The 22,369-nt window shown below is 42.4% G+C and overlaps 1 protein-coding gene across 3 annotated transcripts in view; it reads right to left on the bottom strand.

The window, feature by feature from the left end:
* map3k4 (mitogen-activated protein kinase kinase kinase 4) overlaps positions 1–21,832 on the bottom strand; it is a 53,747-nt gene extending 31,915 nt beyond the window's left edge. For 2 of the 3 annotated variants that reach the window (XM_061910412.1, XM_061910414.1), the window contains exons 1-8: positions 21,555–21,832; positions 8,219–8,412; positions 6,707–8,127; positions 5,807–6,067; positions 4,067–4,219; positions 3,835–3,992; positions 3,633–3,749; positions 112–211 (exon numbers count right to left, since the gene is read on the bottom strand). In XM_061910412.1, coding sequence (XP_061766396.1) covers positions 112–211; positions 3,633–3,749; positions 3,835–3,992; positions 4,067–4,219; positions 5,807–6,067; positions 6,707–8,127; positions 8,219–8,412; positions 21,555–21,586 — 2,436 coding nt within the window. In that variant the 5' untranslated portion in view covers positions 21,587–21,832. Of the gene's footprint in view, positions 1–111; positions 212–3,632; positions 3,750–3,834; positions 3,993–4,066; positions 4,220–5,806; positions 6,068–6,706; positions 8,128–8,218; positions 8,413–21,287; positions 21,442–21,554 lie in introns of those variants that run through there. The other variant, XM_061910413.1, reaches the window with a different exon arrangement.
* Between the last annotated feature and the right edge of the window lie 537 nt (positions 21,833–22,369).

Below are 22,369 nucleotides of genomic sequence, written 5' to 3'. Positions count from 1 at the left end.
GCAAAAAGGAGGCAAGTAGGCAGTGAGAAGACAAAGTCTCAAGATGGCAGATTATGCATAGTCACTGTCGTGGAAACTTTATTGCTGGACAACAGCACTGCAGACTCTCACCTTGCGAAGCATTTTGGCAAAACCCAGAGCCTTGGATGCACGTTCTCTGGCCTCGTGGAACAGCTCCTTAAGGGACCGACTCGTCTCTATCACCGACCGCCTTGGAGAAACACAGAAATATTCACACCAAAAACATTGACCAGCAACACAATCACATGAGCTAAAATAAAAGTCTTTGCAGACACAATGTGTATAATTGTTGTGATTTCCATATCACGCACACACTGCAAATTATTTGCCACTTGCCAAGAATTAAAAGTGTATTTCAAAAATGTTCCCTAGTTTTAAGAGTTTATTTTTAGTCATTGACTTGATGCATCATAATCTTAACTTTAGCATGAATAATTATATTTTGTCTATTATCGTAAAATTCAAAAAGTAATTATTCAAATATGATATTTTGGTTTTCCCAACAAAGAAAATCTCTTTTATGACCCCGAGGACGCTACACTTAAAAATTGCCAGTTGAACAATGCTTGTTTTCAGAATAGAAAAAATATTTTTTATCTTAAAAGTCCTGCAGGTTTCAACAAGTCACATTAAAAACTAAGGCTTTTCAGAACCATACTGAAAATTATTTAAGACCATTTCACATTTACACGGACAAAAAAGTAGAGACAAAAAGGAAATTCACAGGGCCAGAATGAATTGTAAGTATACGAATTCATTCACTGCTCTTTTTTACTTTGGAAAACAAAATGATTTAATACACCAGAAGCTTCTCTACTGTAAACTAACATCACAGCCATTTTTTACATTTGCACCTTTTGCAAGAAAACACTTCTATGGCAGAACGTCAGCAAGAGTAGAGAAAAGCACAATGTATTATCTGTGAAAGGGACTGTTAGCGTCTCTGCTAAAGCTAAATGGTTAACTTTTGCAGTGTTTTTGCCGCTGTCAGAATTCAGAAAATAGATTAAAACATTAACAGTACTACTGCTGTATCTGCACAAAGTTGTGAAAATAGAGAGTGCAGACCGAACGATTGTCAAAGAAGAAATAAGTTTAAAGCCTCAAACAAAATTTGGATGGGAATAATGTGGATAACATTAAATTTTCTCAGCTCATCTTTTATCTGGTATGTATGAATACACTTTTTTTACCTGTTGCGACTATTTTTAAAACATGGTGCTAATAAACAGAACTAGTTTTTATTTAAGCATGACAAAAGTTCATTTGCAAATCTCTCTTGCTTTCCTCCGCTTTTGTCTGTTAAATGTAAAAACTAAACAGACAACCTTTATAGCTTAAAATGTCAGTTGCTGTATAAACTTGTAGAAAAGATTAGAGAGGAGAAGCTGACCTGAAGATATTGGAATAAATAATACAAATAATATATGAGGATTATGTTTTTTTTTATAGTTTTACTGCTGTGAGTACACTACGACCACAGAGAAATGTGCAGTGTGTGCTTACTGTATGTGATAGTATGATTTCACTAGTAAAAACCTCATATTGATCTCCTTTAGCAATTGGTGCCACTTTACCCACATAACACTTCTTTGGGGGGGTTAGGTTGATCCTTGTATAGTTGTGTAAGTGTTTGTGGCGTTTCACCATCTTTTGACACGGATTTATGCAGGATTTCTGCCTTTTACATTATTATTTCATTCGCTTTCACCAATTTATGCAAGAAATTCGGCTCTGCTGCAGGCTTTCATCACGTTTACTACGCAGCTATTCCAAGCTTTGACAACGGACTACTGCACGCGCACAGCACACTCCTCGATGGTGCGCGATAAATCTCGACCAGGGCAGCTGGTTTATGTTATTGCAGGGGTGCACAATACGACAATCGAAGGTAGTGTGAGTAGATCACATGGCATTAAAAAAAAAATAGACTTCAGCATCAGCCCTGACGGCACACCACTGACTGCGCAGGCGCAAACAACTACGGCAATTGCGGCAAAACTATCAAGCAAGCTAGCCAGTTATCAAGTTAGCCTCCATTTTATAGCCTCTGTTTTTTCTCTAAACCATAGAAAGGATATAAAAATGAATGAAGGAGCTGGACTAAGCTTGCCAAAAACGTATCACTTTTATACGGAATGGGAAAAGGACTTTTTTTTCACAATATAATTTTTTAAGTGTATATGCCTCATTTGTCACACTATCGTTGCACTACCATCCATCCATCCATTTTCTACCGCTTGTCCTGTTCAGGATCGCGGGGGGTGCTGGAGCCTATCTCAGCTGCATTTGGGTAGAAGGCGGTGTACACCCTGGACAAGTCACCACCTCATCACAGGGCCAACACAAATAGACAGACAAAATTCACACTTACATTCACACACTAGGGCCAATTTAGAGTTGCCAATCAAATTATCCCCAGGTGCATGTTTTTGGCGGTGGGAGGAAGCCGGAGTACCTGGAGGGAACCTACGCAGTCACAGAGAGAACATGCAAACTCCACACAGAAAGATTGAACCCAGGACTACTCAGGACCTTCGTATTGTGAGGCAAAGAAGGGAAATGTGGAGCGGCATTTTTGGACTGTTCATAAAAACTACGACACCGACTTCCCACCAACAAGCGAGCTGAAAAGGAGAAAAGTGTTGGAACTAAATGCCAGTTGTCCGGATAGCAGTCTTTTTTCTCTTAGCTAACTTTGAAAGCGAAAGCCGCCACCAAAGCATCGTTCCGCGTGAGTCATCTCATTCCATCCAGTGCAAGTCATCAGAGTAAGGTAAAGACAAAAAATGTGTGTTGTGCAATATGGACTCATTTGGTTTTGCAAGGAACATTAACACACATTGTACATAAAAATAATTCTCAATATATTCATAACAAAATATACAGTGGGGCAAAAAGTATTTAGTCAGCCACCGATTGTGCAAGTTCTCCCACTTAAAATGATGACAGAGGTCTGTAATTTTCATCATAGGTACACTTCAACTGTGAGAGACAGAATGTGAAAAAAAATCTGGGAATTCACCTTCTAGAAATTAAAAAAATATATATTTGTAAATTATAGTGGAAAATAAGTATTTGGTCAACCATTTAAAGCTTTCACTGATGGATGGAGGTTTTGGCTCAAAATCTCACGATACATGGCCCCATTCATTCTTTCCTTAACACGGATCAATCATCCTGTCCTCTTAGCAGGAAAACAGCCCCAAAGCATGATGTTTCCACCCCCATGCTTCACAGTAGGTGTGGTGTTCTTGGGATGCAACTCAGTATTCTTCTTCCTCCAAACATGACGAGTTGAGTTTATACCAAAATGGATACATGGATGATACAGCAGAGGATTGGGAGAATGTCATGTGGTCAGATAAAACCAAAATAGAAATTTTTGGTATACAAATCTTAATGTAGGACATCTTATCAGGTAAAATAACTCGCTGCATAGACAGACAATTTCACTAGTTTTGTAGTATTTTTTTTCCTAAAATATAGTCTTTTTATCTAATATTTTTGTCAGCTCTTTTTGGCAGTGCATAAATGACATCATCAAACTATCTTTTTGCATTTTTTCAAGGCTTATATTGGTGGACCCAATGTTGTGGCTGCCGCCTTACCTGATCTCATCTGATGCGGTGCTGTCGTCGGCACTTTCCCAAAACTCAGTGCCGCTCTTTTGTAGCCCAGCGTCAAGGAACTCACCAGTGGATTTAAGCAGCATCCCAGCAATGTCGCTGCAGAGCAAAACAAAATACAGTTGGTTTGTACCGTATGAACGATGTCGAGACCTTCAATTGGTGCAGCTGCACACAGGCTAACCAGAAAAGCTTTCCAGACTGGGCTTCACCCCCGCGGATGTAGGGGGTGATGTCCTTGGTGAAGTGCCACTCTTCCTCCAGTAGGTTCTTCAAGCTGTGAGAGGCCTGTGGCAGCTGCTGTAACATCTGGATCCAGCTGTGCATGTAGTCAAAGTAAACCTGGAACACAAACGTTACTGTTCTCAAAGCGCTCAGGCTACTGGCGGACAACGGTGGTAGTGACGGCATCTTACCACCAGCATCTTGTGCAAATCCTCCTCGAACTCGTCGATGTTGGCGTTGGTCTGCAGGCCCCGAGCATCAGTGACCACACCGCGCAGCATGAATTGATAGTACTGCTTCATGAGGAGGCCGCCTTTCAGAACCTCTTTGCACTCACGCACCAACTGCAAGACAAGTGAAACGTGAAGATGTTAGCATGAATGATAGAGTGATTGAATAGATGATTATGTACCCTAAGATCAGGTTTTTATGCGGTCAATTCCCAGATACCAATAACAGTCACATATATAACCTGTAAATTTTTCAATGTTTTTATGGGGAGTGCTAACAATAACTAGTTCCTTACTTTTTCTTGTTACATACAATTGTTTGAACAAAACAAAGCCAATAGATAGAGGCGGGAATCTTTGGGCACCTCACGATTTGATTACGATTACGTATCAGGAGCTACGATCCGATTCTTGATGCATTTATAATTTATATATATTGATGCAATTTTACATTTCTTTTAGTTTAACTGAATAAGCATTTATCACTTGCAACTTTAAAAAACAGTGCATTTGTAAACACAGGAACCCAAGTGCCCTAAAATAAAGGAACTGGTAAGATCTCTCGGTGAAGTGGCTTGTTGCAGTCATCCAAATGTTTAGAACTGTCTGCATTACTTTATTTACAATAAATAAATCAATTAGTGACGCTTACTAATCGATTTTATAATCGTCGATGTCCGAAATGCAATGCACATAAAAATTGATTACATACTCCACCTCTATCAATGGTAACTAAACAAAACCAAAAACTACTATAAACTACTAATTTAAATCCGTTTTTGCTCTCCTGTGTCTGGAGGATTATTCAGTTTGGAAACATAAACAATTTTTTGTTTGAAAACATAAAAATATCCATTTATTCACACTTGCATAGATCCTACACAGATACTACCAGTTTATGACTGGTACGGACGGGACGGCGTGGCGCAGTGGGAGAGTGGCCGTGTGCAACCCGGGGGGCCCTGGTTCAAATCCCACCTAGTACCAACCTCGTCATGTCCGTTGTGTCCTGAGCAAGACACTTCACCCTTGCTCCTGATGGGTGCTGGTTGGCGCCTTGCATGGCAGCTCCCTCCATCAGTGTGTGAATGTGTGTGTGAATGGGTAAATGTGGAAGTAGTGTCAAAAGCGCTTTGAGTACCTTAAAGGAAGAAAAGCGCTATACAAGTACAACCCATTTATTTATTTATTTATGGATTGATCTGCACTCCTCTTTGGTGTTGTGTACTGGCTGCAACAATGTTGTTGGCACACCAGAGTTGTCTTCTCTCTGGACTCTTATTAATCTACTTATTATTTTCCTGTTAATTGCTTACTTTCTGCTGCAAGTTTGTTCTATCAACACAACTCTCGAGGTGTAACATGTTTAGTCTTGTTCTCCAGTGATAATGCTAGATAAGATACTAAGAAATGCAGTTAATTTTCCATGATGGAAGTGATTATTATAATCTTGGGGGAGCGGCTCCACACTCAGTATGGAGACATACAACTAGCTGTGAGTCGCTTGTCAGCTGAGGGACTTATCAAGTACATATACCGTCAGCCACAAGGGATTTGTGATTGTGAGATTGACATTAAAAGGCATTAATCGTCAATGACATACTTTTCACGAAAAACATCCGATACTGATCGGTGGTCGATCAATGGGCACATCCCTACAGGTAAAGGCTCAAGGGGAGAGACTCTGGAAAATCTACATGCCTGTTTTATACTGAGTAGTGAAGGTTCTCCAGCAGGCCTCTGCTCCAGTCGAAGCTTGAGGCACTCATGGATGACGTTGAGGAGAACTCTGCAAAGCACAAGGAATGCAGGCCGGAAGGACGGGAGATCCATGTCCAGCAAATCTTCCCAGGACACTTGGTCCGCCCCGAGTTCGGGGTCGGCCGAGCCGGCGCAGGAGCCTTGGTGCGACAGCTCCGGCAGGTAGTCGTTGTACAGCATGGGGTCTGGGAAGTCTGCGAACTGCAGGGGGAGGAAAGCCACAAACATATTTAAGATAAGTGTGAGCTTAAGGCTTGCCAAGCTTGCAAGCAAAAACATTTTAGTGCTGATCAATTTTGGGATTGTTCAAGCTTAGCCTTTTACAGGAAAATGTCTTCAATGCAACCTGCTTCCCATATTCATCACTTTTGTGTTGCACAACACTGAAAATTAGGTTTTGACCAAAGCAACAACTGCACAAAGATAACTAATAGTAATCTTGCTGAGTCATAGATGTGGAACAGACTGAAAAGAATTCTCAACCTTTTCACAGCGCCTTATATTGTAGTATTGCATTCAACAAAGTAGTAGTTGATAACTGTTCACAGCAATAACTGCAAGCCTTACAAATACTCTTTTACACTTGCCAACTATTAAAACTCAACAAATACTTACTATTATTAGCCCTAATTCTGGCATATAAAAACTGAAGTTAGATTGTACCTGAAAAATTCAAGTTGACAAAAAACACTCGTTAGATGTATACATTTTGAAAAAAATAAATAATTATAAGGTTATAAATGCTGCTTTAGGGTGTGAGTTGTCGCATAAACATACCGTATTAATTTAAATTTCATGTGCTGCCTAATCATTTTGAAGGAATCAATCAAAAAGTCTCACCTCCAGTGCAGGTGTGTGGCAGAGCAGGGCCGCCCTGGACCTTTGAAGGGAGCGGTCCATCAGTTTGTGCAGTCTGAGGATGAGTTTGCGCAGTCCCATCTGCTTCAGTGCTTTATCCACAAAGGGTCTGTAGATGGCGGTGGGGCAGGACACGCCCCCTCCTGCATGTGCTGTCGGGAGAAACTCTTCCTCCGACAACAATCGGGCAAATTTGGGAGTCAGAGTCGGAGACAGCTCTCTCTCGTGTAGGATACATCCCGTTGTCTCCTCCTCCTCATCCTCCTCCACCACATCCTCGCCGTCACTTTCAGCAGTGAAAGTGGCGGTTGAGTTGTTCTCCTCGTCCTCCTCGTTCTCATCTTCTTCGTTGCAACGCGAGCAGCGGGGGGAAGGGATCTCAAAGACGGGCCAACCGATGCGAGAGAGGTCCCGTAGGCCCAGGACAGTGGCCATGACGCGCAGCTTCTGGTTGAGGTCCTGAGTGATGTTGAGCCACAGACAGAGCGCCTGCACTCTGCCCTGGAAGTCTCGCGCGGCATACTTCTCATAGTCCCTTTGCAAGGCTTGCAACGAGGGGTACAGCGCCTCCACGTACTCCAGCAGCTCCATGACGCGCTTGACCTGCTCAAAGGCCAACCGCTGCCTTTGAAGGTGCTCTTTGCAGTCGCCGCCTGACCCCAGGGGCTCGGCTGCATTCATCCCAGTGGAGGGGCATGCACTAAAGCCCCAAGAATCTACCCCGCAGTGGTTGGTTTCCGCTACAGCTGGCTTACCTTTCTCTTGACAGTCTAAGTTCGGAACAGTCCTAACAGTCTGGCAGTCCACGTGAACGCCTTGGGACTCCGAACACAGAGCCTGTCTCAGGCTGTCGTACTTGACCTTGAAATGCAGCACATCGTTGATGAGGTCGGGGATGGCCTGGCGCGCCGTGAAGAGGAAGAAATCCTGGTCGCTGATGGAGCGCCGTGCATGCCACGCCTGCAGCTCTAGCCAAATGACTTCATTGTTGTGTCCCATGAAGGCCATGTTCTCCAGGCCCCGCTGTTCCTTCTCCTTGCGCTTGGACGACATAGAAGTGAGCTTGAGCAGCAGCCGCAGCGTCTCAAAGAACTTGAGGCGGTCCGCCGGACAGTCCGTCCTGGAGGTCTGGCGGTGTGTGCGGGACATGTGGGGCATGGACACGGGGAGTTTGCAACTGCTGCATCCCAAGCTCAGGTAGTGCTTCCGGGGGTCCATGTTGAGGGCGCCAAACGGGCCTGATTTGGACAGCGGGTCCAGCATGAAGGTCTCAAAGGTCTTTTTGTGGTCTCTCTCTGTGGAACGCAAGGTGGCCCTCTGCTTTTTGCCCTGCTTGTAGCTGTGCTCCTCAGGCATCTCCGCAGTCCGGGGGCTCTCTTTCAGGACAGACGGGCTGTGGTCGGCTGAAACACACACACAGAACTGCTGGCTCAGCAAAAGCAGACCGACCATAGAACACAAATATTGTCTATGATCACATCTGATTTATCTCACTCTTGCAGGGAGAACGTCCACCACTCCTTGTCTGGCTGTTTTTCTGATGATGTTTGCCAGACATACGCTTCATCTGACGGTGGGTGTAAGGAGGCGATGTAGCATACATATGTTCCTCTTCCTCGCTGGGCGAGTCCCAGGATTCCTCCTCCTGAGAGTTCTGTCTGGATTCATCTTCCAGCGGGTTGCCCTGCCTGTTAACATTTACGATGCAATTTAGAAGCAAAAAATAGCCAAACTGTTCACAACGAGCTATTCATGCTGACATTTTTATAATAAGCAGAGCTGCCCGAAGGCCGGAATTAACAACAAAGACGCTCTTTGGCTTCGTTTTTTCCCTCTGAGTGATTTTAACGATGTCAAACCAGGAGAACCACAGAAGCATGTACAAGGTCAGAAAGTGCTTGAATGTTTGCAGCCATATCAGAGCGCACGGCAAATCTCTTGCAATGCCACAGTTGCAAAAAGTGAGGCAATGAATGTGCGGTGCTTGCCCCAGCAGACTGACGATGGACTGGTGATGTCTCCCATGGAGCCTGACTGGCTGCCTCTCTCTGCACAAGACGACCACAGCGCTTTAGACACATGCCATCAAAGTGCTTAACTTCCTTTTACACTTCAATGATAATTAACGCTTACTCGCTCACAGTCTATGTTTCCAACATAAAAAAAAAAAAAAAAACAATGCTCGAAACGTGCAAAGTGCTTAAGGTTGTCTAAGTGTTTTATGGCTAGGTAACCAGTGTTGAGAGTACTCAAGATTTTTTTTGTTGGAAGTAGCAACGCAACATGTTGCTTACTCTTATAAAGTAATTAGTTAGCTGATACTCTGTCCAAGCAATTTTCATAAATTTTTTGCATGAACGTTAGGTTTCATCAAAAGATACCGGTACGGCTGTATCGTCTCAAATATATACCTCTTTCTATATTGGTATTTGCTATGATAATAATAGTATTATTGGTAATACCGGTACACTGCCCAGCCCTAATATACACGGTACCACACTTGACAATGCATGGCAGAGCACAAACCAAGAATGAAGTCGAAGGAAGGAACTACAAGACGTGATTGTCTCGAGGCACAAATCTGGGGAAGAGTAAATAAAAATATCTGCTGCTTTGAAGGTCCCAATTAACACAGTGGCCTCGATCATTTGTAAGTGGAAGAAGTTTGGAACCACCAGGGTTTTTCCTAGAGCTGGCCGGCCGTCTAAACTGAGCAATTGGGGGAAAAGGGTCCTAGTCAGGAAGGTGACCAAGAACCCGATGATGACTCTGTCAGAGCTACAGCATTCCTCTGTGGAAAGAGGAGAACTTTCCAGAAGGACAACCATCTCTGCAGCAAACCAATTAGTTCTAGATGGCATAGTGTCCAGACGGATGCCATTTCTTAGTAAAGATTTGCCAAAACGCACCTATAAGACTCAAAAGGAATTGCTTCAAGTGGCCCAGCCAGAACAAACACTTCAATCCGATCTCTGGAGAGATCTGAAAATGTCTGTCCACTGATGTTTCCCATCCAACCTGATAAAGCATGAGAGCAAAGAGTAATGGGCGAAACTGCCCAAAGATAAGTGTGCCAAGCTTGTGGCTTTGTATTCAAAAAGACGTGAGGCTGCAAATGCTGCCAAATGTGCATCAACAAAGTGTTGCACAAAGGCTGTAAATACTTATGTACATGCAATTTCTTAGTTTTTTATTTCTAATAAATTTGCAAACATTTCTTAAAAAAACACAACATTTTCCACATTAATTTTGAGGACAAAAATACATTTATTCCAAAATGGAATAAGGTCCGCTGTAACATAATATGTGAAAAAAGTAAAGGGGTGTGAACGCTTTCCGGATGCACTGTAGACCCCAAGGAAGTGTTTTAAAAGTTGAAAAATATTTTTTATAACATGACTCCTTTAAATCAGAGTCAAAAGTACAAAATAGTTTCAATATTTAATTGATACACATCACTGTCCTAATAATAATTAGAGTGAAAAATGTAATAATTCAATGATCTTGAAAATTTGAAGTGTCAGCATTGGTATGACCAATACTGCCTCTGTAACTAAATGGTGTTGGATCGATACCCAAATGTGTGGTATCGCCCAAAACTAATGTAAACTATTGAAACAGGAGAATAAGGGCTTATTACATGTTAATGGAGGTGTAAATATAACCATGTTACATTAGAGAGAAACAAGATATTGACATTAAATTAACAAGTATGTTAATAATAGTTTGGAGAAAATACATCCGGAAATTATGTCAGCAGCCAAATTAAGAGCTCATTTGAAAATGGTTCTATTATCATTTATATACCAAATAATATATCGCAGGAGGCTGCAATAGATATTGCGATATAGATTTTAGGCCATAATAACGATTCCTATTGTCTGAAACAGATTTGTTGGATTTGATTCCAATGGGAAAAATTGTTTTGATTTACAACGGAACCTTAGGAACGGATTAATAAACACTGAGGTACCGCTGTATACAGTTACATTGTTTTAATTAGCCCGAGCCCGGGATATAACGCTTGCAGCACGCTTGAAAGTTAGCGCCACTTTGCAAACAATCACTGTTTTACGGTGGGACACTTTGATCCTGGAATGGACAAATAAAAGCTCCATTATTTCTTATGAGGGGAAAATGTTTCTATGTGAAATCAAATATGGCATCTGTGGACAGATTGTATTCAACCTTCCACGTTGCACTGGAATCTGAGTCATATATCGAGCATGAGTCAGTTCTTTCGCAACCGAGGCGCGTTCAAGCTCATGTATACGCATTGTTGGCATTCAAGATGCTTGTTTTCATGTAATTAGGGTATCAATACTTTGCTGTCAAATGTTCAGACACAGAGCTATCCTGACAACATAGTTGCAGTGCAGGGAAAGCATAGCAATCACTTGAAACCCTTCTATCTTAGGAAGGGGGGGGGGGGGGGGGGGGGGTCAGGCGGCACGCCTTGAGGCAACAATGTCAAACCTTTGTTACCTGATGCCTTTTTGAGGGTGTTTTAATAGGATTAGATGGAAAGGTTGGATCGTGTGACCCCAGCCAGAGGAGACAAAAAGAGAAGGAAGGGGAGGGTGGTGAGGGGTGGGGTATGCAACCTGGTGGCTCTGCATGCTGGTCACCATGTGTCCCTTCATCCATCATCGGACTCAGCGGCATTCACACAACACGTGCCTGTTTCTGTGGACACAGTGCAAAGGGGTGGGGTTGTATCACATTCGCTGTGTGAGTGTTTAAGAGAGGGCGCAGGAGGGCATTCATCTGGAAATCACTTGCTTAAACTGAAAGGGGCGAGTGCAGGTTTCTTTAGGGCTCCATCTGCCCTGCATCACAATCCGCGCCCTTTGGGAGCCCCCTGGGGGCTGCCGTGGAACTAGACTAGACACCTGCTGTGAATCCTGCAGCAAATACTGCAACAAGTAATCCAACTGCCAGCACTGTAGCCCCTGAAATGACCTAAGAGCGACTCTCGCATAGAAGAAGAAGAACAACAACAGTGGGGCCTTTCATGAGTGCATTGTATGAGAAACTGTGGAGGGGCTTGTTCTGCAGAAGCAGGAAATGACTGCACAAGAAGGCACAGTAAGCAATCTCTGGAGTCACAATAAAGGCATTTAGCACGTCCACACCGCACATCGGTGCAAAGGCAGGGCGCAGGAACGTGCATGAAGAAAGAAGGTGCCCGACAGAAATGATGATGATTCAACCAAGAAAACTTTTGTTTTGCAAAGTGCAAGAGATCAAGGACAGGAATAGCCTGTGCATGTGAGAGGGGAGGGGACTGATCACTTTTTTTTTTTTAAAGACACACAGCATGACTTAATCGTTCAGGAATGACAGCAACACCAAATGACGCCTTTGCTGTTAGCTCGCTTGCCTTCATGCACAGAAATTCCTCTTTCGGATACTTTTGGGTTAGGGAAGCCACTCGCAAGGTCAGAGGCTCGCGTGCCCTACTGTCTGCAAGCTGTCTCTGACTGGCCGCCCCAAGTAAATGATCACTGCAGATGGCGTCTGGCTACTCTCAATAGCTCATCTGATGGCTCATTGGGCACCCCCATAAAGGCCGGCGGAATGCTGCACCCTTTATGCAGGAACACTGCGTGCATAATAAAAAGCACCAAAACCCAGCCTTTTCTGCAAAGCGACTGAAGCACAGATACCAAGGGCTGCCAGATTCAGCTGAAGGGAGGGGCATGGGGGTGACCTTTGACACCCAACCATCCACACTATTGTACCAGGAAGGGGCACTCTATTGTATAGGACTGACACGTGGCCCATGAGGCCCAGCACTGAATAGCACACAGCTGTTTAGTGAGCACGCTTGCTCACAATGACAAAACTAAAAGGGACTCTTTTTTTTTTTAAGCGAAAGAGATACGGGGGGAGGAAAGGAGGGAGAGGTTGGTCTGATTTGAAAGAGCACACTTTCTCCTAATTAGGACTGGCATAACTGACCCTCAGCAGGCTAAAGACTTTAACACCTGTCCACACTGCAAAAGAGATGAAATAGTTCCCGAAGTTGTCAAGCGAACTAATCACACAATCCGCTCAGTGATGTCTGTTCCAGAGTTAAAACTGTTGAAGCACCATGACACTTTATTAATGGAAAAGGCATAGATTTTAGTAACATTCCTAACCGTCATACAAGTGTAAAAAGAAGTTAAACTTTACATATAGTGGTGCTTTAAAATGTGATTGTCCCAAATGCATACAACCCTAAAACAAATCATCCATCCATCCATTTCTACTGCTTATTCCCTTTTGGGGTCGCTGGCGCCTATCTCAGCTACAATCGGGCGGTAGGCGGCGTACACCCTGGACAAGTCGCCACCTCATCGCAGGGCCAACACAGATAGACAGACCACATTCACACTCACACACTAGGGCCAATTTAGTGTTGCCAATCAACCTATCCCCATTTTTATGTATTTATATATACAGTACAGGCCCAAAGTTCGGACACACTTTCTCATTTCAATGTGTTTTCTTTGTTTTCATGACGATTTATATTGTAGATTGTCACTGAAAGCATCAAAACTATGACACCTGTGAAGTGAAAACCATTTCTTGAAGCTTACCGAGAAAATGCCAAGAGTGTGCAAAGCAGTAATCAGAGCAAAGGGTGGCTATTTTGAAGAAACTAGAATACAAAACATGTTTTCAGTTATATACCTTTTATGTTAAGTGACGATTGCTACTGCCAGCAATGTGTGGAGCTTCAATATTTTATATTAGGGCTAAACTTTTTTTTTTTTACACTTGTAAGGCAGTATCGTCTTATGACTCAGACAAATAAAGTTTGCCTTTTTTTGTATCAAATATTAATATTGAGTGAAAAATATATTAATAATAGTTTTTTAGTCAAAAATGTTTGTTCTAAAAATGTGCCGATTGATCGGCCACCAGTTTCTCTAGAAAAAGTACACGATCGCCATTGCTAATGAACGCATTTTATTGCTGATCACAAATGTCGATCCCCTCTGGCTGAAACTATTTCTTTTTAGTCCCCCGGTTGAAAAGCGGCGAGCAACTAATTATGTGTTTCCATACACAGTGTGGAGTGGCTCCTTGAATAAAAGTCTCCCCCATTATGGGAAAAAAATGTTTCTTTATAGTATTATCATCACTGGAGGCTGAACATGCAACGCACAGAAGGGAATAAGAAACTTGCTGAAATATTGTGCTGAAATTGTTAAACTGTTAATCGCACTCACCATAAATACATTGAAATAATCTTACTTAACAGATGTCATTGGTATCGTAATGGTATCGGCTGACCTCACGGATGGATGATCAGTATCGGCAGCATAAAAGCCTAATCGGAACACCCCTAGTTTATTGTTATGCAGTGTCCTTTGCAGTGGAAACCACTATTCTATTCTATATATTCATATTGGTTACTCATGCATTTGTGTATATTTGTGACACATTTGCTGCATCAATTCGCTTCATGATTTTTAATTTAAAAAATTCACAGAGGACATTCAAAAAATGTGTTGATTTCAGTATCTCAAAAATAACGGTGTATTACCAAAACCAACAATTAGACTAGGGGTGTCAAACTCATTTTAGATGGGGGACCACATGGAGAAAAAACTACTCCCAAGTGGGCCGGACTGGTAAAATCAAGGCACGATAACTTAAAAATAAAGACAACTTCAGATTGGTTTGTTTAAAAATAGAACAAGCACATTCTGAAAATGTACAAATCATAATGTTGTAAACTTACATGTTGCGGTTAATAGTATTCTACCTTTATTTGTCCTTATTTACACTTTCTGAATAAATTATGTGATAATGTTCATTAAGATAATAAAATCATATCAAAATCAAATTACAGGATGTTATTTATGTAGTTTGCTCCTTTTCGTCCACTGATGTACTAACCTCATGTGGTTTATTTTTTTTTGCATATGTAGCATCATCTACATAGACACAAAGAATTGCAATTGCAACATCTAATGCAGTGGTTCTCAAATAGGGGTACGCGCACCCCTGGGGGTACTTGAAGGTATGCCAAGGGGAACGTGAGATTTTTTTACAAATATTCTAAAAATAGCAACAATTTAAAAATCCTTTATAAATATAGTTATTGAATAACACTTCAACAAAATATGAATTTAAGTCCATAAACTGTGAAAAGAAATGCAACAATGCAATATTCGTGTTGACAGCTAGATTTTTTGTGGACATGTTCCATAAATATTGATGTGAAAGATTTCTTTTTTTTGTGAAGAATTGTTTAGAATTATGTTCATGAATCCAGATGGATCTCTATTACAATCTCCAAAGAGGGCACTTTAAGTTGATGATTACTTCTATGTGTAGAAATCTTTATTTATAATTGATCCAATTGTTAATTTTTTAACAAGTTTTTAATTATTTGTATATCTTATTTTTCCAAATAGTTCAGGACAGACCTCTACAAATGAGCAATATTTTGCACTGTTATGCAATTTAATAAATCAGAAACTGATGACATAGTGCTGCATTTTTACTTCTTTATATCCTTTTTTCAACCAAAAATGCTTTGCTCTGATTTGGGGGTACTTGAATTAAAAAAATGTTCACAGGGGGTACATCACTGAAAAAAGGTTGAGAACCACTGATCTAATGGACACATTTCAAAAGCAGTTTCTTTCTTTAAAAAATTTCGGCTCATTTTTATACTTAGCAAACTCATCCGCGGGCCATACGTTGGACGCTCCTAAATTAGACACTTGTGCTTTAAAACACACTAAAGTTCTACCTTTCATCACACAATAACTGGATAAATGTAAAAACCAATGACAGATTTGATTAATCTCGCAGGGTTTTGCATGTGAGATAGTAATGCTGTTAAGTGTTTGACCCTGGAACAGATTAATTCACTTTACCTTCTAAAAATAGTTCAACATTTGCACACATTCACAGTGCATAAATTAGTAAATATGCATCTTGGAAGGGTTGCCACCCCTTGCAGCTCACGATGCAAACATTCAACCATCACATTTTCATACAGTAAGCTGGCGGTGTTAGGGGGCGAATACAACAAACACAAAGGGAACTCGACCCCACCCTTATGTGGAATAGCTCCACGCAGCCAGGAGTGGACCTCCCAGACTCTCCCCAATGCAAAACGCAAAAAGCTAACAAAGCATGCACGACACAACACAAGTTTGCAGTCAACAGTAAACGTGCTCAAGAGGTCACATGATGACACATAAAAAAATGTAGACACTGCGTGTTGATGTACTGTACAATACATAATGTCAAATACATGCAAGTTGCCTCTGACTTGAAAGACTATCTCGCCATCAGGAGTGGAACCTTCAAGCTAATAATAAATATGTTGTACGGCGCATGGCGATCCTTTCGTCTTGTTCATGATCTGAAACACCAAGTCGTGCTGGCAGAAAAGATCAATTGTTTCGAAGGAAACGGCAGATGAGAGCGACAGCCTGCACACGTTTCTTGCAAGCAGGTGTAGGCAGAGAACGGATGCAGTTAGGAAATAGGAAGAGGAGGCTCCATCTGCACTCCACGCACCGCCTGTGCTCCCAGCAAACGCAGCCTTTTAATGAGCTGTAGCCACCAGCGTCTGCAGTGCTGCCGGCAGCTACACCACATCCTGTGATCCCAGGAATGCTACGAGTGACCGTGTCCACTTTGAGACACGAGACATTACGCCTCACCTCCTCCGTTCGTGCAACGCAAGCAAATTAAGGAATATATGGGTACCCTCCCTTTAAGGCCTGTCATGTCTGCCTTCATTGCTATTTAATACAGAGCAATGCAAGCACACACACACACACACACACTCAGTTCCTGCAAACTTTCCAAACCGTGGCTGCTTCAATGCATTTGAGGACACCAAGGACACCGTTTAGTCTTCCTCAAAGCCATGAAAACACTATGAAGTGTGTGGGCATACTGTAGATTTGTGCTCATTATAGTAAGTGTTACCCTCCACCCACACACTAAACAAACATGGGGGAAGGGAGGGGGGGGGGGGGTAAATGTTTTCATGTCAACTTCCAGTAAGAACATGCACCATAGTCACATCAAGTTGTGCATTGTCCTTATGCAACCACATTAATAGGGCCAGTGTTGCACAACCATTGAGCTGTTTTGTTCACTTTAGACAGCAAGTGGCAGTAACACAATCCATATCAAAGACCAAAACAACTTGCACATGAGCCATGATTTTTTTTTTTTTTTGCAAGAGACAAGGGGTGGAAAACAAGCATAGAGAAGACATAACAGAAGATTCCTGGCGCTCTGTCGCCTGCAGTCAGGGGCAAACTACACCATTTGGATTACATTCAGCAATAACATCACCATTTTTTATTTCTTTTTTTACTCATGTGCATTCTATTGCTTCAGTGACACTGGGGCATTTGTTTCTGCACATTTTAAAGTCCTACTGAAACCCACTACTACCGACCACGCAGTCTGATAGTTTATATATCAATGATGAAATATTAACATTGCAACACATGCCAATACGGCCAGATTAGTTTACTAAATTGCCATTTTAAATTTCCCGCGAGGTATCCTGTAGAAAACGTTGTGGAATGATGACGCGTGCGTTTGACGTCTCGGGTTGTAGCGGACATTATTTTCCAGCCCGATCCAAGCTATAAGTAGTCTGCTTTAATCGCATAATTACACAGTATTCTGGACATCTGTGTTGCTGAATCTTTTGCAATTTGTTCAATTAATAATGAAGAAGTCAAAGTAGAAAGATGGAAGAGGGAAGCTTTTAGCCACACAAACACAGCCGGTGTTTCCCTGTATAAAATTCCCGAAGGTGAAGCTTTACTATGGATCAGAGCGGTCGAGCGAACATGGATCCCGACTACATGTCAACTGGCAGTTTTCGGTGAGAAAATTGTGGTAATAAGTCAGCTCTTACCGGAGACATCAGCGGAGCTTCTGTCCTGCTGCAGCTGCGTGACTTCCCTCAGAGACACTCGCGGTCACTACACCCGTGGCCACACTCCTCCGACTTTCAGGTACTATTTAATCTCACTACAACACTAGCAACACAATAGGCAGATAAGGGATTTTCCAGAATTATCCTAGTAAATGTGTCTAATAACATCTGAATCGCTCTCACTGCACTCGCCTTTTTTTTTCTTTTCTAGTCCCTCACTCTCATTATCCTCATCCACGAATCTTTCATCCTCGCTCAAATTAATGGGGAAATTGTTGCTTTCTCGGTCCGAATCACTCTAGCTGCTAGTGGCTATGATTGTAAACAATGTGAGGAGCCCTACAACCCGTGACGTCATGCCTACATCGTCTGCTACTTCCAGTAAAGGCAAGGCTTTTTTATTAGCGACCAAAAGTTGCAAACTTTATCGTCGATGTTCTCTACTTAATCCTTTCAGCGAAAATATGGCAATATCGCAAAATGATCAAGTATGACACATAGAATGGTCCTGCTATCCCCGTTTAAATGAGAAAATCTCATTTCAGTAGGCCTTTAAAGTTAAAGACGAAGCACAAACAAATGAATCAAATGCATCCATCCATCCATCCATTTTCCACCGCTTGTCCCGTTTTTGGGGTCGCTGGAGCCTATCTCAGCTGTATTTGGGCGGAAGGCAGGATACACCCTGGACAAGTCACCACCTCATCACAGGGCCAACACAGATAGACAGACAACATTCACACTCACATTTTTCAGTCTTGCCAATCAACCTATCCCCAGGTGCATGTCTTTGGAAGTGGGAGGAAGCCGGTGTCAAGCGAAATAGGTGCCCAGCAAAATAAGTGCTCAGGGGGGGTGTGCGCAGTTTTCTGGCAGGGCGGCGTCATTGACAAACCAACGTGTGTGTAGTGAGAGAGAGACCATCATAGTAGTGATTTAGCAAGACTCTGGTTAGGGATAGGGTTTCTCCATATTTAATAGCCTAAGACAATATATATCACAGTAACTTTGGTATGATACGTTTTTTCTCCTCGTATGCACTCTCACTGAGGCCACAGGGGCAATTATTTGGCAAGCCTATGCCCCGACACGCTTGGGCACTTATTTCGCAGCGAGCACTTATTCCGCTTGACACCGGTGTACCCGGAGGGGAGCCACGCGGTCACGGGGAGGACATGCAAACTCCACACAGAAAGATCCCGAGATTGAACCCAGGACTACTCAGGACCTTTGTATTGTGAGGCAGACGCACTAACCCCTCTTCCACCGTGCTGCCCGTCATGTAAAAGCGTCAAGTAAAAAGATGCACGGATTAGATTAGATTACCGTATTTCCTTGAATAGCCGCCGGACATGTAATATGCGCCTGCCTTGAATTACTGCCGGGTCAAACTCGCTCCCCAAATTTATAAGCGCATGCTTACTTATAACGCTGGGTCAAATTTGTGACGTCACGAGTGACGCTTCCCCTGTCGTCATTTTCAAAATGGCGGAGGAGTTTATTTTTACTTTTACTATGTGTAAACCAGGGGTCTTGTTCCACAGCCATACAGATCACACTGATGGCTGTGATATAAAACAACTTTAACACTCTTGCTAATCTGCGCCACACACTGTGAACCCACACCAAACAAGAATAACAAACACATTTCGGTAGAACATCGGCTCTGTAACACATTATAAACGCAACATAACAATTACCCAGAATACCAGGCATCCATGACTCATGGCTAAATTATACACCCCGCTAGCACCAACCCTCCCCCATTTCCTTGCGTTGGTTGAGGTGGGCGGGGTTGGGGGCGCGTGTATAATATAGCTAAAAGTCATGGCATTCTGGGTAATTCTTATGTTGCGTTTATAATGTGTTACAGAGCCTATGTTCTCCCGAAATGGGTTTGTTATTCTTGTTTGGTGTGGGTTCACCGAGTGTGGCGCATATTAGTAAGAGTGTTAAAGATGTTTATATCACAACCTTCAGTGTAAACGGTACGGCTGTTGACCAAGTATGCGTTGCAATCTCGTATGAAAGGCCGCAAAATGCATGCGTCCGGCACGCAGATAGCGTGGTGCAAAGACAGACGCGATGACATGTTGTAGAGCAGTGATACCCAACCACCGGGCCACGGCCGCAGAATAATTAAAAATTTTTTATTTTTTTTAATCACACTCAATTTTTTAATGCATGCCATTGGTAAGTGCAGGTGTGAGAAGAGGTTTTAAAATGATTATTGCCTGATTACTTTTACCGCAAGCCTTGAATAAGCGCAGGAGTGAGAAGAGGTTTTAAATTAATTAGCGCCCCGGCGGCTATTCAAGGAAATACGGTAGGTAGATTAGATCAGTGGTTCTCAACCTTTTTTCAGTGATGTACCCCCTGTGAACATTTTTTTAAGTCAAGTACCCCCTAATCAGAGCAAAGCATTTTTGGTTGAAAAAAAGAGATAAAGAAGTAAAAATACAGCACCATGACATCAGTTTCTGATTCATTAAATTAGATAAAAGTGCAAAATATTGCTAATTTTCAGTGGTCTTTCTTGAACTATTTGGAAAAAAAGATATAAAAATAACAAAAAATCTGTTTCTGATTTATTAAATTGCATAAAAGTGCAAAATATTGCTCATTTGCAGTGGTCTTTCTTGAACTATCTCGAAAAAAGATATAAAAATGACAAAAAATGTGTTGAAAAATAAACAAGTGATTCAATTATAAATAAAGATTTCTACACATAGAAGTAATCATCAACTTAAAGTGCCCTCTTTGGGGATTGTAATAGAGATCCATCTGGATTCATCAACTTCATTCTAAGATGAGGTGGCTCGGGCATCTGGTCAGGATGCCACCCGAACGCCTCCCTAGGGAGGTGTTTAGGGCATGTCCAAACGGTAGGAGGCCACGGGGAAGACCCAGGACACGTTGGGAAGACTGGGAACGCCTCGGAATTCCCTGGGAAGAGCTAGACGAAGTGGCTGGGGAGAGGGAAGTCTGGGCTTCCCTGCTTAGGCTGCTTCCCCCGCGACCCGACCTCGGAAAAGCGGAAGATGATGGATGGATGGCATTCTAAACATTTCTTCACAAAAAAATCAATCCTTAACATCAATATTTATGGAACATGTCCACAAAAAATCTACCTCTCAACACTGGATATTGCATTGTTGTATTTTCTCACAGTTTATGAACTTACATTCATATTTTGTTGAAGTATTATTCAATAAATATATTTCTAAATGATTTTTGAATTGTTGCTATTTTTAGAATATTTTTTTAAAAAACTCACGTACCCCTTGGCATACCTTCAGGTACCCCATTTGAGAACCACTGGATTAGATAGTACTTTATTTATTCCTTCAGGAAAATTTAAATTTTCAGCACAATCCCATTCAAGATCAGACAAACGTTACAGAAGAGGACCACAACACAGGCGCTAAAGGATTAACAATGCATAACAGTGGGATGAACGCTAGCTCACGCTAAAGTTGGTGTTTAAATGCAGGCCGTGTTAACAACACCGCGTGATACAACCTAACTACTTTGTCAGAGTTTGTTAAGTAAACTTGTGAATCTTTAAATGACAAGCTAACGCTGGTGGTTAGCTTGCTTGGTTCTCTAACATGTTGCAGTCGTTGGAACAACTACCTTCTCAGCCGGCATGCATGTTGCTTCCTTTATCTCTTCACCCCCCCAAAAAATCTAATACTTCCTGGAAAACGCATTTATAGAACGTTGCAAAAAAAAAAAAAAAAAAGTTTGCACCAGTAAAGCCGAGACTGGACTGCACGGGTCTCACAATTTGACAGGAAGTGGCTTTCTAGGAGATGCGAGCAGGCTAAGCGGTGTCTTCAACCCTCGGCTCACAATCTGGCAAGCACGGAGCCCTGCTGGTGTGGAACACATTCGGCGTACCTGCTGGGCTTGGAGAGATCCGGGGGCTCCATGGCGGGAACGCGGCGTCCTATTCTCCGCCGTGCATGGACCAGACCATGTCTAGGCGACAGCCGACGGACTTTGCACCGTGAATTTTTTGCACAGAGGACGATTTTCAGTCTCTTGGAAGCACTTTCGATCCGCCGGCACAGGGCACTCTCGCTTGTGCATCCGCCGCCGCCATCTTTCCAACGTTCAATTGACGAGAGGAGTGCCAGAGAGGGCTGTTGCTGGGCTACGGCAAGTCGGATGGTCCATTCTCACACGCGCATTCAAGCAAGACTTCACTAAGTCATTTACAATTAAAAAAAACATATCCAATAAACATATTTACATTAGTTTAGTTTATACCGGACCATATTTTATTATTATATAATGCCTGAACATAAATATTAATTAATGCTGTTTTTTTTTCATGAAGTGTGAAACAATGCACGCACACACGCGCGCACACACACATATATATAAATAAATAAATGGGTTGTACTTGTATAGCGCTTTTCTACCTTCAAGGTACTCAAAGCGCTTTGACACCACTTCCACATTTATCCATTCACACACTGATGGAGGGAGCTGCCATGCAAGGCACTAACCAGCACCCATCAGGAGCAAAGGTGAAATGTCTTGCTCAGGACACAACGGTTGTGACGAGGTTGGTACTAGGTGGGGATTGAACCAGGAACCCTTGGGTTGCGCGGGCCACTTTTCTCCACCGCGCCACGCCGTCCCCGTTGTTGTAGAATCCTAAACAAGATTTTATATGCGGGGAGAACTGAAACGTTTTATTTGAGTTG

Source organism: Nerophis ophidion, linkage group LG09 (assembly GCF_033978795.1).
Source record: "Nerophis ophidion isolate RoL-2023_Sa linkage group LG09, RoL_Noph_v1.0, whole genome shotgun sequence".
Classification (NCBI taxonomy): Eukaryota; Metazoa; Chordata; class Actinopteri; order Syngnathiformes; family Syngnathidae; genus Nerophis; species Nerophis ophidion.
Note: the sequence above shows the minus strand (reverse complement) of the source record. Positions and strands in the feature narration are given on the sequence as shown.